This window comes from Schistocerca nitens, chromosome 8, assembly GCF_023898315.1.
Source record: "Schistocerca nitens isolate TAMUIC-IGC-003100 chromosome 8, iqSchNite1.1, whole genome shotgun sequence".
NCBI lineage: Eukaryota > Metazoa > Arthropoda > Insecta > Orthoptera > Acrididae > Schistocerca > Schistocerca nitens.
This window is the reverse complement of record NC_064621.1, coordinates 32,398,166-32,412,145: the sequence shown is the minus strand read 5'-3', so window position 1 is coordinate 32,412,145 and position 13,980 is coordinate 32,398,166. Positions and strand designations below refer to the sequence as shown.

Below are 13,980 nucleotides of genomic sequence, written 5' to 3'. Positions count from 1 at the left end.
ACTGTAGGTGAGTGGTTAACAGCTCGGAGGGAGGCCAGTTTTCAGACTAGGAACGCAGAGGGGGGGGGGGGGGGGTAGTATCAGGTACATGGGCTTACATATTTGCAGTTGCCGGTGGGAAGCAACACACTGAGGATGATGTGGGGATGTGAATTAGGAGGGAGTGGTAGGATGGAGGAAGGAAAAAACATTTGGTGGAGGGTCCAGGGGTAGTGGGTTACCTGAGACTGAGCCCAGAATGATCGCAGGAGCAAAGGAGAAGAGGATCCAGATGGCTTGTGCTGTGAAGCAGCGATTGAAACTGAGCATGTTGTGCTCATCTGCATGTTTTACTACCAGGTGTCATTCATCCTTGTGGACAGTTGGTTGGTAGTCATGTCAAAATAAAAGGCTCTGCAATGTCTGCAGCAGAGTTGGTATATAACATGGCTGCTTTTACAGAGCTTCTTGTAGGGTACAATAAGCCTGTGACAGGACTAAAGTAAGAGGCGCTGTGTGGGTGGATTGGATAGGTATTGCGCCTTGGTCACCACAGGGATCATATCCCTATGGCAAGGAGTTAGGAGTGCAAGTGGCATAGGGATGGGGATGGGCTAGGATGTTGTGTAGGTCAGCTGGCTCATTTCAGGACAGGCAAGAGAGAATCAATTTTGTGACGAAGGGTACAGTTCAGTTGTTACCAGTACAGGGAGATACTGGTGACAGGAGGTGGGGTTCCATTTAGCTGATTCTTGCAGGGTGGTGGGAAGATTGGGGTTGTGTGAGGATGTGGCATGGGAAATCTGTTTGTGGATTGGGTTACCTGTCTGTGAAAACCTTTGTCACGCCTTCTGCACACTGAGCAAGGTAGTTCTCATCACTGTAGATACACTGTACATTGGAGACTAGGCTGTATGGGAGCAATTTTTTGGTGTGAAATGGATGGCAGCTGTCAAAATACAGGAACTGTTTGCTACTTAGTTTAATGTGGATGTAGACGTGAGTAGAGCCATCTGTAAGATGAAGGTCAGCATCCAGGAAGGTGGCATGTTGGGTGGAGGAGACCAGGTGAAACAGATGTGAGAAAAGGTATTGAGGTTTTGAATTAATGTGGATAGGGTGTTTAAGCCTTAAGTCCAGATCATGAAGATATCATCAATGAGCCTGAACCATACTAGTGGTTGGGAGTTTTGGGAAGCTTCCTCTAGATGGCCCATGGCATAAGAGGGTGCCATGCAGGTACCCTGGGCTGTGCCACAGATTTATTTGTAAACCTTCCCTTCAAAGGAAAAGTAGTCATGGGTCAAGTCATGGTAAGATGTCTAAGGAATGATGTGGTGGGTCTGGTGTCTGGAGGATGTAGGGAGAGGTAGTGTCTGATAGAACCAAGGCCATGGGCATGAGAGACATTGGTATATATGGAGATGTCATCAACAGTAGCAAGTAGAGATCCAAGAGGTAAATGTGCAGATGCGGTAGAAAGTCAGTGAAGGAAGCGCATGCACACTGTGTGTGTGTAGCTTATCACAGGGTAGCTCCAAAAGAGGACAAGTTTTCAGTCTTTCGTGTGTGTCTATTGACAAATCAATGCTTCTGCTTTTTGGTGAGTGCTTTCCTTTAATCTTAAAAGTAATTTGAAGTATGACAAGTTATGGAAACTTTCACACTGCTATACTTTCCATGTAAGCTAATACAGATAAGTGGTAGTAATTTAATATGTATGTAAAAGAATTTTTCTGAGGTTAAATGACTATTTTCATAATAAGATATTGTATATTCCATAAATGTTTTTGTTTTTCCGTTCCGTGTCAAGACCGCGAGCAGCACAGCATGTCGACAGCAGAATCTGTTGCAGTGGGCTAAAATGCTAAGCTACATTTTAGTTAACAGCCAGAGTGTGCAAGAAGACCACCCGTTTATTGTTGCCTGGCTCTGATACCATTATGAATGACAATAATACACTGTACTTTAAAAAAGGAAATAAAATGTGTACCCGTAATGTAACTGATTGTAATCTGCACTTGTGTTTGAATCTTTATGAAGAACACATACAATGAAATTACATGTCATTATATATAATATTCATATTGGTGATACAAATAAATTATACTGTATGGAGAATTATATCATATGAAAATGAAATTAATTTTACCTACTGAATGCTACAATTGCCAAATTGAGATAATTTTGCATCTAAAATTCGTTCGTTAAAACATTGTCACATTACATACCTTAAGTCGAAATATGAGTGCTTTGAAATTGTGGCAACTGCGGAGCTTTTTCACTGAAATGTTTGGTTTTGCAAAAACTTCAACAGTTTTTTCCCCTGAAAATATATTTGAGTGTTTTCTTATTTTGGACCTATTTCAGATTTCAATACATGATTATTTCTGTTGAGATGATGCAGCATTGTATCTCCACAGAACAGAGTGTTTCTTTTATTTAAGATGTTCCTCGACATTACTTTCCATTTCCTAACCAAACTGATAATTTCAAAATCTGCAGAATAAGATTTCAACCTATCATGGGCTGTGTGACCCATACCTGACAAAACCTAACTATTCACAAACTAGGGAGGAATTTCAGTATGGTCAAAATCTGTTGACAGAGTTCAATTTCTGGTTGCTATAGTGCAGTTTGCAGACATTATAAACAAGCTGTCAGCCACAAGTGTAAAGAATCTAGAATTATGACTGCCAGAGGGGAGAGGTGTAGTGTGGGGATACAAGTACCACCTCTCTCTTGCAAGGCAGCCAGCCAACATCTGTGTTCTGTGTTTCTATCAAAACAGAACTGACACAGGGTCTCAGTGATTACTCACCCCATCTGGGATTGTGAGGTTTGTAATCAAACTCAATGCTGGACCAGGATTAGTAATTTCACTCATTTAAAAATATGAAAATAAAATAAGCAACCCTCTACACAAAGCATTCTGTAATGGCTACCACCCAATTACATGCCGAGGTTGGCACTGTCATAAATGAGGTAGTTTTGCAGACCATTCTACAATCAATAATTAGCATGGAATTGGAAGATCAAACATACTGACACATCGTCGTGTTTGTGTGCTTTTTGTTTTGCAGACATGAGCATGCCCGCATTATCTTTCTAATTAGGGCTTTGCCAGACGGTGTGCAATATAAATAACAAAAAATTGGTTACATTTTTTATACTTATAAGCAGAAAATAATGCTCTTTCAATCTATCACTCATATAATAGTTCATCTGAATACAATTTGCTATGAAATACCATTTGCTAGATAATTTTGCAATTTTTCATTTTGAGACAGAATCCTCATTTATTGCAAAAGTGAATTTTTCAGGTCCCTAACCATAGGGCACTCAAAAAATTTGTGGAGGCAGCTATAATTTACAGGTGAAACAAACCTGCATATAAAAAGAAAGCATTTCTCTTTATACAAAAATTAAAGGATTAATGTGGCTCACACTAGGGTGGAAAAAGATCATTCCAAGCATGGTCAAATTAGCAAACTAAGTCTTGGGAACCCTATCATAAAAGCCCAATTTGTAAAAGCAAATGTTGCTGGTAAGCTTGCTTCTCATATGACTTGATACTTTTTTCCCCATATGAGAGAATTCCTGATGTAACAGCTAAAAGCATACCAAGAACTTGGGGAATTCAACTGTCTGAAAGTGGCTCACTGTGTGGTCCCATATTCTAAAATTACATGGTAAATTTGTTCTGGACTTGGATAATTGAACAAGAAACCCAACAGCCTAGAATACTTTTCATTGAAAATCATGATTTCACATGATTTTATGCTTGCCTCAGTTCTGTTCGGAGGCTGGTACAGAACTTATTGCATTACCATATTTACTCGAATCTAAGCCGCACCTGAAAAATGAGACTCGAAATGAAGGAAAAAAATTTTTCCCGAATCTAAGCCGCACCTGAAATTTGAGACTTGAAATTCAAGGGGAGAGAAAAGATTTAGGCCGCACCTCCAAATCGAAACAAAGTTGGTTCATTGTAATACGAGATACAATTTAGGTCAAATGAATGACGATACAGCTACAGTAGTTTGGTTCGAGTTGTAAGCTTAGCCGTTAAGCTTTACCAGGTAGCCATTGCTATGCGTCAGGCGCTCCGTCCATATTTATACAGGTACCCTTCCTTTTTCACATGCTTCGTCTGGTTTGAATTGACTGCTTATTTTTCTTTGATCTGATATGCCGTTCTCTTTGTTATAGGTATGTACGTCACTCTAAGCTGAAAATGCATTACTGTACTGTGTCATGCATTGTCTGTCGCATTCTGATAATGAGTGTTTACGGCCTGTCGCAGCTCGCGGCATGGCTTGCTTTTGTGCGTGCTACCACCGCTTGCAATAAAAAAGAGAGAGAGAGAGAGAGAGAGAGAGAGAGAGAGGAATCGTCTCATTAGTGAAACAGTAGCAAGAGGCAGCTAGTTGTTCCTTACACTGCTGCTCTCTTTGATAATGATCAACAAGAACCAAATAATAGACTGCGTATGATAGAAGATGTTCTGAGCGAGAGTTTAGCGAAAATTTTTCTCCGTTTGAAAATCTTAGCAGGCGCCTCTTTAGTCATTACATCTGTACAAAAATTAGAGTCATCTTAGATTTAAAAATCTAGTCAATTGCCGTGCTTCATTTCTGACTGTATCACTATTAGGCATAAGAATAATATGAATATAAACATGACATGATATGTATATTCCTCCGCATTTGCTGTTGTCTCACTGTTATTTCGTATTTTATTAGGCAGACAGGATTTAAATGAGATAGCAGCAAACACGAAACAATACATGGCAAAATGTTTATATTCGTATTATTCTTATGGTGAAGAGAATACTGCATGTGATTCACAATTCATAAAAGTTCCTATTAGCAACCATCTCTTCTCACAGGTAGGAAAAAATTCAGAACGTAGAGTTGGCCATATTGACAAACATCCCAAACAGTCTTGCCAGTCGGATTTTCGTAGTACATTGAAATGCTGCTACATTCGAAGATGAACAATACGGAATTTGTATTTACTTCGTTGGATAATGTATGAAAATGCAGTGGTCAAAACTCGGGAGGGGGGGGGGGGGAAGCTCCTGTTCCACCTTTTTTTTTTTTTTAACTGACGCAGAGGTTTTGGCGCCAGTATTTATCTTTGTGCCTGCAAAGCATGCCTGTGTAGCGCTACATATATTCAATGGCAGAAGTTAGTTGTGGCGTCACCTACCAACATTTTTCAGAACTTCCACTTGCATTGCACAAGATTCTAAGCCGCAGGCGGTTTTTTGGACTACAAAAACTGGAAAAAAGAAGTGCGGCTTAGATTCGAGTAAATACGGTATTCCTTCACTTAACATACATTTATGTATCAAAAGTACCATAGAATTATTTACAATTCTTTACATATATGTTGATCTAACTGTCAGTGACTTGTTCATATGAGTGTGAATGACTGGTACACAAGAAAATCTTGCGTATCAAAGACTGACGCTACTGATCTGGCTTAGAAAATAATTTTTGGTTTATTTTTTTTATTTTAGGCAGTGCAAACAATTTAATGTGAAAAGTTGCTCAGGGTGTTCAGTAAAACTCTAAGGGAGATATTTTTAAGCACAGATTTGCAACATTATAGGAAATACACAAGTCTGATCACTATACTGTCAAAGACTGGTGCATCTACCTTAGATGGTTCACAAACATGTAATCAGAATATTACTATTTCTTTCATTATTTAACAAATGTCACCACCTTTTTACATTCTATGACCTGATGTATAAGACTGTTTAAGAAACTCACTCTGCAAGACTGGTAGGCAGGGGCCGATCCTGCAGCTGACGGTCCAAGTCCTCATCCTCTTCGTCATCACGAGCTGTCCTTCGGCCTATAAATGGTTTTAGAGACTCCTTCCACCATTCCTCATCAACACGATACTTACGTGTCACATTATGCCACTGAGAGCAATATCGACGAGTCACGTCCCTGATGGTACCGTCATCCTGCCATGCCAGTACATAATGCACTGGCTGGCTGGCACGAGACTGAAAATAAATTTATCATTAGTTCACTGTGTTGTATTAGGTAGGTGTGCACATGTAACAAGAACAGTAGTTTGCAATCTGAAGGTAATTACCTCCTAGAGGTTAAATTAAATTTTCTGATAAGTAAAAATGGGAAGGGTTTGATTATGATTTTGCTACGTCATTTAAAAAAAATAATGCTATTGCAACTATTTTGCTGGATTTAAATATTCATTATATCAGCACCACCAGTTTTAATCATCAGTCTTCTGGCATACACTGTTTAGCAAAGTCTCCTTTACACTTTTCTGTGGCTTAGTCAGTGATACGCATCCACATCACTCCTGCTTATTTTCTAATGTGATTTATGCACTTTCTATTATGTCACTATATCAATGTTGTCATATCTCTTGGAATGCAACAAAGAACTTTCTTGGTCCACCTACCATCCATTCACCTGGCTAGATGTTCCACCATCCTCCATTTCATTTTCATTGCTGTCGTAATTATATCTCACAGTTCAGTTTGTTTCTGATTCATTTGCTTATTTTCTTGTCTCCTAGTAATTCCCATCAGGCATCTCTTCACTGCTCACCAAGTAACCCTACGAAGTGACTGGTTTCCAATTATAAAGTACATGCCTAGGTCCCATAAGACAATTGGTAAAACATGCTCATTGTAAACTTTGTAGTGTTAAATATCACTTTGGTAAAGTTATGCATAACCCTATGTTTACCTACTACACGAATGACAGTGTCGTCTTTAAGCACTGTAGCAATTTAATAAGTAAAAGTATTTTTGCATATAGCAAGTGTACGGAGGGCAATTGCATGTCTTCTAGGTAGGGCAGTGACCACACGATCTCCACGATATTTAGTAACAGTGTAGTCTTTGTGTGTACTCTATGCATCGACACCCCAGACTGGAGTAATTCTGCAAGCCCAAACTAAATGTCCATAGTGTAACATGCAAAACTAATGAGGAATAGGGACACTGATTACTCATTCATGTAACAAACTGTCAAAGTGACACATACAGATTTATATGATGTTTACTATGTAGTCAAGTAGTGTTTAGAAGAAGCTTTTGTATTTTATGGAATAATGTACAGAGTTGGTTAGAGAAGAAACTATTTGTTTATTTAGATGAGTTCTACATATCTCAAAGCATTTCAATTCGAATGTTATACAAGACTGCAACACCATCTACGAAGTCCAATAATCCTGCATCCTCATTCATACATAAATTATATTGGGAGTTCAGAAGGTTAACACAACGAGAAATCAATTAGTTCAAATATGAGGACATACACATTTAAACGGGGAACATCACATTCTGGTGGGCTACTGACAGAACCCTGAACAATAATTGCTAGGAGTTTAACAATAACAAAGAGAACAAAGGAAGAAATTAAACAACAGAAATTGAAGATTTCAATTCAAGATTGACAATTATCAATGTTGATAATTAACAACCAAGTAAACAGAACATTATGAGGTGCATGGGGAAATACAAACACAAAAGAAAAAGAATTCAAGAAGTAGCTTTGTGATAAATTAAAATTAAACTATCAACAATACATATGGAGCAGAAGATTTTATAAAGTCCATGAGTTGGAAGAATGGTGGCCAACTGCATTCATGTCCCCGTTACGACACAGCAACTAGTTATATCAACATCAGCTGCTCACCAACCTACAGCAACCCTGGTCCACATAGTGCAGTGACCAGTTTCTCATCAGCATTGTGTGACAGCAAGGTGTGTGTGACCAACTACAGTGAGCTGTTCTAAAACCACATTGTTTGTTTCAGCCTTTTTGTTAGTGGTGTTTGTTTTGATCTAGTGGATGTTACTTTTGCGTCCTCAAGAAATCTTATAACCATTTTGACTGTGTCACTAGTAACTAGATTAGAAATATGGAGGAAATGAATTACACGTTAATTTTACACATTCTTCATTATGTAAATGCTAGAATAGAACAATTAGTACAAGACACCTCAGATTTAAAAGTGTAGATAAGAAAAAACTACGCATATGCAAAGTGTGAATTTAATACCATAAATGCAAAAATAGAAGCCCGAGGTGAGGAATTAAAAGTGAGGTAGATGCCTGGAATGTTAGACTGGAAGTAGTTCTTACTGAATTACGAACAATTAGCATGAAAATAAATCGTCAAAACCATATGCTAGATGCATGTAACAAGGAATCCCATCAGGGAGGCACAGAAATAGAATTCCTTCTTGAGCCCAGGTTTATGAATTGAAAATCTCTTACATGACTGCAGAAAACAGTTTTGGTGAAATGGAGTTGCCTTGTCACACACGCTTTCTTGATCCTGAAGGTTTTTGGTCTCTTTATGTAATCAAATGGAAGCTCAGACTTCTTGTACGTATTCTTTAACAGACTGATGAAGATGGTTTCTCTTCCTCAGTTCAAGTACTGACAGTACAGTACACTGCACACAAAGTTGTGCTCAGAGAAATAAGCAACAACTACTACAACCACTCTTCCATATAATCCAATTTGAGCCCATGTTTGTTCATCAATTGAGTTTAAATCTTTTTCCAGTGTTGTTGATTTTTCTACCAGTGCTGTTCCTCAATATTTTCTTAACAGTACATATTTTTCTTTCCAAATACTATGAACTTTATTTACAGGCTGTCTTACAGTCACCCTGTTATTCACGCATCAGCTCGTTTGTTTGTATATTTTTCTCTTTCCATGAGCCACACGGTATGGAAAGTCTGCAGCTCCAAGAGCACGAACAATATTTGAACTATAGACAGTAACACCACATAGTATTTGCATCGAAGTAGTTTTAACTTCTTGGAATAGGTACTGACAGAACCACAGTCCAAGACTGACCCTGCTGTGAACATTGATGACCAATCTTTATGCTGTTGAGTATATAACAGTAGTGTCCAAAGACCAGAATGCTGATGAACAATTTTTATGCTATTAAGTATACAATGGAGTAATGTCCAAAGACCAATTAAAGTATAACTGTCCTGAACCCAAAGATTGAATCGCATACTTCTTCACTTGGCATGATCCTACAGGATAGCAGCCCTCAGAGTGTGGTGGTGGTGGTGGTGGTGGTGGTGGTGGGGCAGAGAGTAGGAGATGGGAATGCTGGCTTTCATCGAAATATTTGTAATTCATATTCTGCAAGAAAGAGTCTTCCAGTGAACAAATATTGATAGTTTCAGATTCTCATTTCCATGAACCATGCTAGGAAGCTGGCCCATCATTAATTTGCTGTCATACTTCACAAGAACTGACCAGCAGATCTTGTCAGCAGGAATGGTGAGGAAAGTCACGAATCTCACAATTATTTCATCACACAGCCCGTCCCCAATCACCTACTGGGTTAGCTACTTACCAAACATTTAACAGCCATTAATGACAATAAGCCAACAATGCGACTGCCACTTCCTTGCACCACTGGGTACAAGAATAAGTTGTTAACCATAGCCATTTGGACCGTCCACCCGACATCAGCCAGGCTTCCTGAGTCAGGTTGAATGTAGTGAGTTAGTTACAAGTTGAGTTCTAGTGTATTTCAGTGGTAGTAGTTAACTAAATTTAAAATAAAGTTATACAAGTTCTGCAATACCCATGGATAAGTGGCTGATTTGCAGTGGTACAAAGAGATCCCATGGAAGTCATTCCCCAAGTGTGTCTGCTTCTTCGAAATTATGTAGTTCTAATAAGGAAAAAGATTCAAATTTAATCAAAGTAGACTTTTCTTTCCCATCTTCCTCTGTTCCTATCAGCAACATTAGTTCTAAACACAAAATCAAAGTATGTAAATATCTAGGTTTTGAATAATGAGAAACGACCAAATGTTTTCTTTGTCTGGAGATTTTAGCAAATGACAGCTTCAAGCCCATAAAACTAGACGCACCCACAGACAAAACAGCTAGACCACGTAAGTAAACCCCATCTAATTTTTTAAATGTCACAAGCAACAGCTAAAAGGAAATGTCAGTTCCTAAAAAAGCTCTGAGAGGTCTTCAGTAAAAATCACATAGTACAACGATATACTGGGGATGTTGGCTTCTAGAGTTGTACAACCACAAATCTATTAAGTGCTGAATGATGCAGTCAGTGTTGCGAATTTTGTGAAAGCCCAAGCTTTAATTCAATTCTAGAACATGATGCAACTTGGTATTTTTCATGTACAAAAAATATTGTGTTGCCTTGTCCTCACTACAGGTGGGTCCTTCTCATTCTGTGATCTAAATGATGTGCCCTTCCTCCTCAACCTTCCCAGACCTGTCCAATTCTCCTCCCTGATGAAAAATCTATTGGTTCTGAAAACAGGGATGGTGTATCTCTTTTCATTTTGTGTGTGTCTATCAGCAGTGCTCCACATATTGTTCAGTGAAGGTAACTACTGCCCAACAATTCTGTCTCATAATTTTTTAGAAAAATTCTAGGAACGATCGAGGACTGAATCAGGCAACTTTGAATGAACTGGTATTTATCTCCCAAATAAAACAAAACAAAATAACTATATAAATATACTATTAATTATAAATAAAATGTAAGAAAACAAATGAAACTGCAGATTAGAATACAAACAATATTATGAAAAGGATACGATTGCTACTCACTATAAAGATGACTAGTTGAGTTGCAGACACGGACAATGAAAAGACTGTAACACATTATAGTTTTCCACCACAGCAAAGAAAACAAACACACACACACACACACACACACACACACACACACAAAAGCAAGTACACATGCACACATGACCGTTAACACTGGCTGCTCCAACTGGAATGCGACTGTCACATGAATAGAAAATCTAGAGTGGGGCAGGGAAGGAGGGGGTTTAGTAGGGAACATATGGAAGGAGAAAAGCATGCTGCCTGGTGGGGCATGCAGGGACTAGATGGCAGTCTCGTCAGGCAGCCACGTGCAGCATTGGGAGCTGGGGTGTGTGGCACGGAGGTGGGGAGTATGGAGCAAAAAAGGAGAGGAGCAGGGACAGATAGGTGGGTACATTGGCAGAGCATGGCACACAATGAGGGTGCACGACATGAAAGGGGGAAGAGGTGATAGGACGTAGGGGATGGAAAATAAAGAGTGTGGAGGATGAGGGGATGGAAATTACAGAGTGTGGAGGATGAGGGGACAGTAGGTTACCATAGTTGAAGCGAACATAATTTTGAGAGCAAAGAATGTGTTGTAAGGATAACTCCTATGTCCGCAGTTCAGAGAAGTTGGTGGTGGAGGGGAGGATACAGATAACCCTAGTTTTGAAACAGCCACTGAAATCAAGCATTTTATGTTCGGCTGCATGTTGTGCCACATGGTCGTCAACTTTGTTCTTGGCCACAGTCCAACAGTGGCTGTTCATCCTGGTGGACAGCATGGCGGTAGTCACGCCAATACATAAAGTTCTGCAGTTATCACAGCAGAGCTGGCATATGACATGGCTGCTTATCCAAGTGGCCTAGCCTTTGACAGAGTAAGATAAACCTGCGACATGATTGCAATAGGAAGTGCTTGGGGGATGGATTGGGCAGGTCTTTCACCTAGGTCTGCCACAGGGATTGGGAGTGGTTGTGTTGAGGTTGGGTGTGCAACAGGACACCACATTAGGAGAGGTGGGAAGGATCTTGGTAGGATGTCCCTTATTTCAGGGCAGGATGAGAGAGACTCAAAGCCATGATGAAGGTTATGGTTCAGTTGCTCCAGTCCAGGTTGTAGGATGATTTGGGATGTGTGATGATATTGCATGGGAAACCTGTTTGTGGACTAGGTTAGGGGGTTTTGTCTGTCTGTGAAGGCCTTTGTGAGGCCTTCAGCATTCTGGGAAAGGGAGTTCTTGTCACTGCAGATAGGCCATCCCCGGATGGGCAAACTGTATGGGAGGGATTCTCTGGCTTTTGCAGAAGTTCCTATATTATAAGTATAAGCAAATGTGCAAAGTTTTGTAAAAATCTGGGATAGAGGGTTACAAATCCTAGAATTATTGCATGTTTTGATGTGGAATTAACCCATCATCACTTACAGGTTTCCTACCAGCCATCATCATACTATAAATGTACGAATGCAACACACTGAGATGTCAGATCTTCATACTAAGTGCTCCCATGTGTCTAGCGAATTCGAACAATGGAGTGGACAGAAAGCAAAATAATGGAAATGCGTCAGACGTCATCAGACATCAAAGCCGTAGCGGAAAATTGTAATGTTGGACACAGTCTGACAAGGGGGCAGAAAGGGTTAAGTTAAATAGATCACAACAGGTGTAGGCCATTTCAACACTCTGTTAAATCTGAGAAATGAAGGAGGAGCAGACGCTAGAAGTGACCATCACATAGTTTTGGCAGAGCTAAGATTGAAGACAGTTGCAAATAGAACCAAGATAAATCACAGGAGAAAAAATGGATGTGGTATGATTGAAAGACAAACAGATCAAATAAATATTTCCCCACAAATTACAAAGTAGATTTCAAAAAATGTGAATAGTGAAATGGACTGACAAAATAACAATGAAGAAGCACTTCCAAGAATAAGAGAGGAAACAAAACTAGTGGAAATGACAATGATAAGATCTTGGTTAGGACACTAACTACGAAGAAATTTTCTGCGACAATGAAACTGAACAGAAGAGACAGAGAGCAGGAAGAATAGTTAGATTTCTGAATGACATTAGAAATAGTTGAAGTCACAAGCAGATTAAAGAAGAAGCCCAGAACATAGGAAAGTGAAGAGGATCAAGTTGCCACTTGTCTTCAGATATACCTCAAAGAAGAAGATAACTTCGCTATGCCTGGGACCTCATCATGCAGGAGATGAGGAAGGAGGCAGGGAGGAGTAACAACCTCATGTAAAAAAAAGCTCACCTCGGCCAGGTGATAGCACCCTGTGAAGACTCTGTGCTGGGATTGGGATTACAGTGGAGGCTTCCACAGCAGCAAAGGGAGAAAGAATGGATCCTTCAATGGCAATATTAGCAGAAGAATCAACATTAAAAAAATCCTCAATGTGGCAAAGCAGTCAGTGTCCATTCACCAAAGTTGCTGCAGCAAACATATTCCTCAGAGTTTATTTATCTCCACGACACTTTTCAAAGGTTCTCCATGATCAGGTGGATTTACATTTGTTAGTATGGTGTGTGTGTGTGTGTGTGTGTGTGTGTGTGTGTGTGTGTGTGAGACTAAACATATAGCTAACGGTAAAAATAAAATATGTAAAATAGAGTACCTCCAGTTCCTTTCACTCTTGTAACACGTTACATGTATATTGTCATATTTTGTAAACAAATATGGCGTTGGGAAACTATTAGGTGCAAGGATCCCATAACAGAAGAGAAACATTATCACAAAGTATAAAGAATATACATACCAACAACATTATTACAGAATAAATTTTAAAGGATTTTGATCTTTGTTTTGAGGTGTTGAATACATGTGTTGGAATAAATATTTCAGGTGGTATATAAATCCGATTTTGTCAAGTTCATATAGCTTAAACTTCATATTTGTTTATATAATAATGTGAGATGTTGCAATCTTTAAGTGCAATAATTATGTTGGCTACAGTGGTAAAATTATACACAGATACAAGAAGAGAAGTTGAAAGGAATGGAGAGCGTCTTGAAAGGAGGATATAAGATGAACATCAACAAAAGCAAAACGAGGATAATGGAATGTAGTCGAATTAAGTCAGGTATTCCTGAGGGAATTAGATTAGGAAATGAGACACTAAAAGTAGTAAAGGAGTTTTGCTATTTCGGGAGCAAAATAACTGATGATGGTCAAAGTAGAGAGGATATAAAATGTAGACTGGCAACGGCGAGGAAAGCGTTTCTGAAGAAGAGAAATTTGTTAACATCGAGTGTAGATTTAAGTGTCAGGAAATCGTTTCTGAAAGTATTTGTATGGAGTGTAGCCATGTATGGAAGTGAAACATGGACAATAAATAGTTTGGACAAGAAGAGAACAGAAGCTTTCGAAATGTCGTGCAACAGA

At 39.2% G+C, this 13,980-nt stretch overlaps 1 protein-coding gene across 1 annotated transcript in view; it reads right to left on the bottom strand.

Moving 5' to 3' along the window:
- LOC126198913 (DNA repair protein complementing XP-C cells homolog) overlaps positions 1-13,980 on the bottom strand; it is an 84,357-nt gene that overhangs the window by 41,193 nt on the left and 29,184 nt on the right. Inside the window, exon 2 of the mRNA XM_049935543.1 lies at positions 5,763-6,004. Coding sequence (XP_049791500.1) covers positions 5,763-6,004 — 242 coding nt within the window. The remainder of the gene's footprint in view (positions 1-5,762; positions 6,005-13,980) is intronic.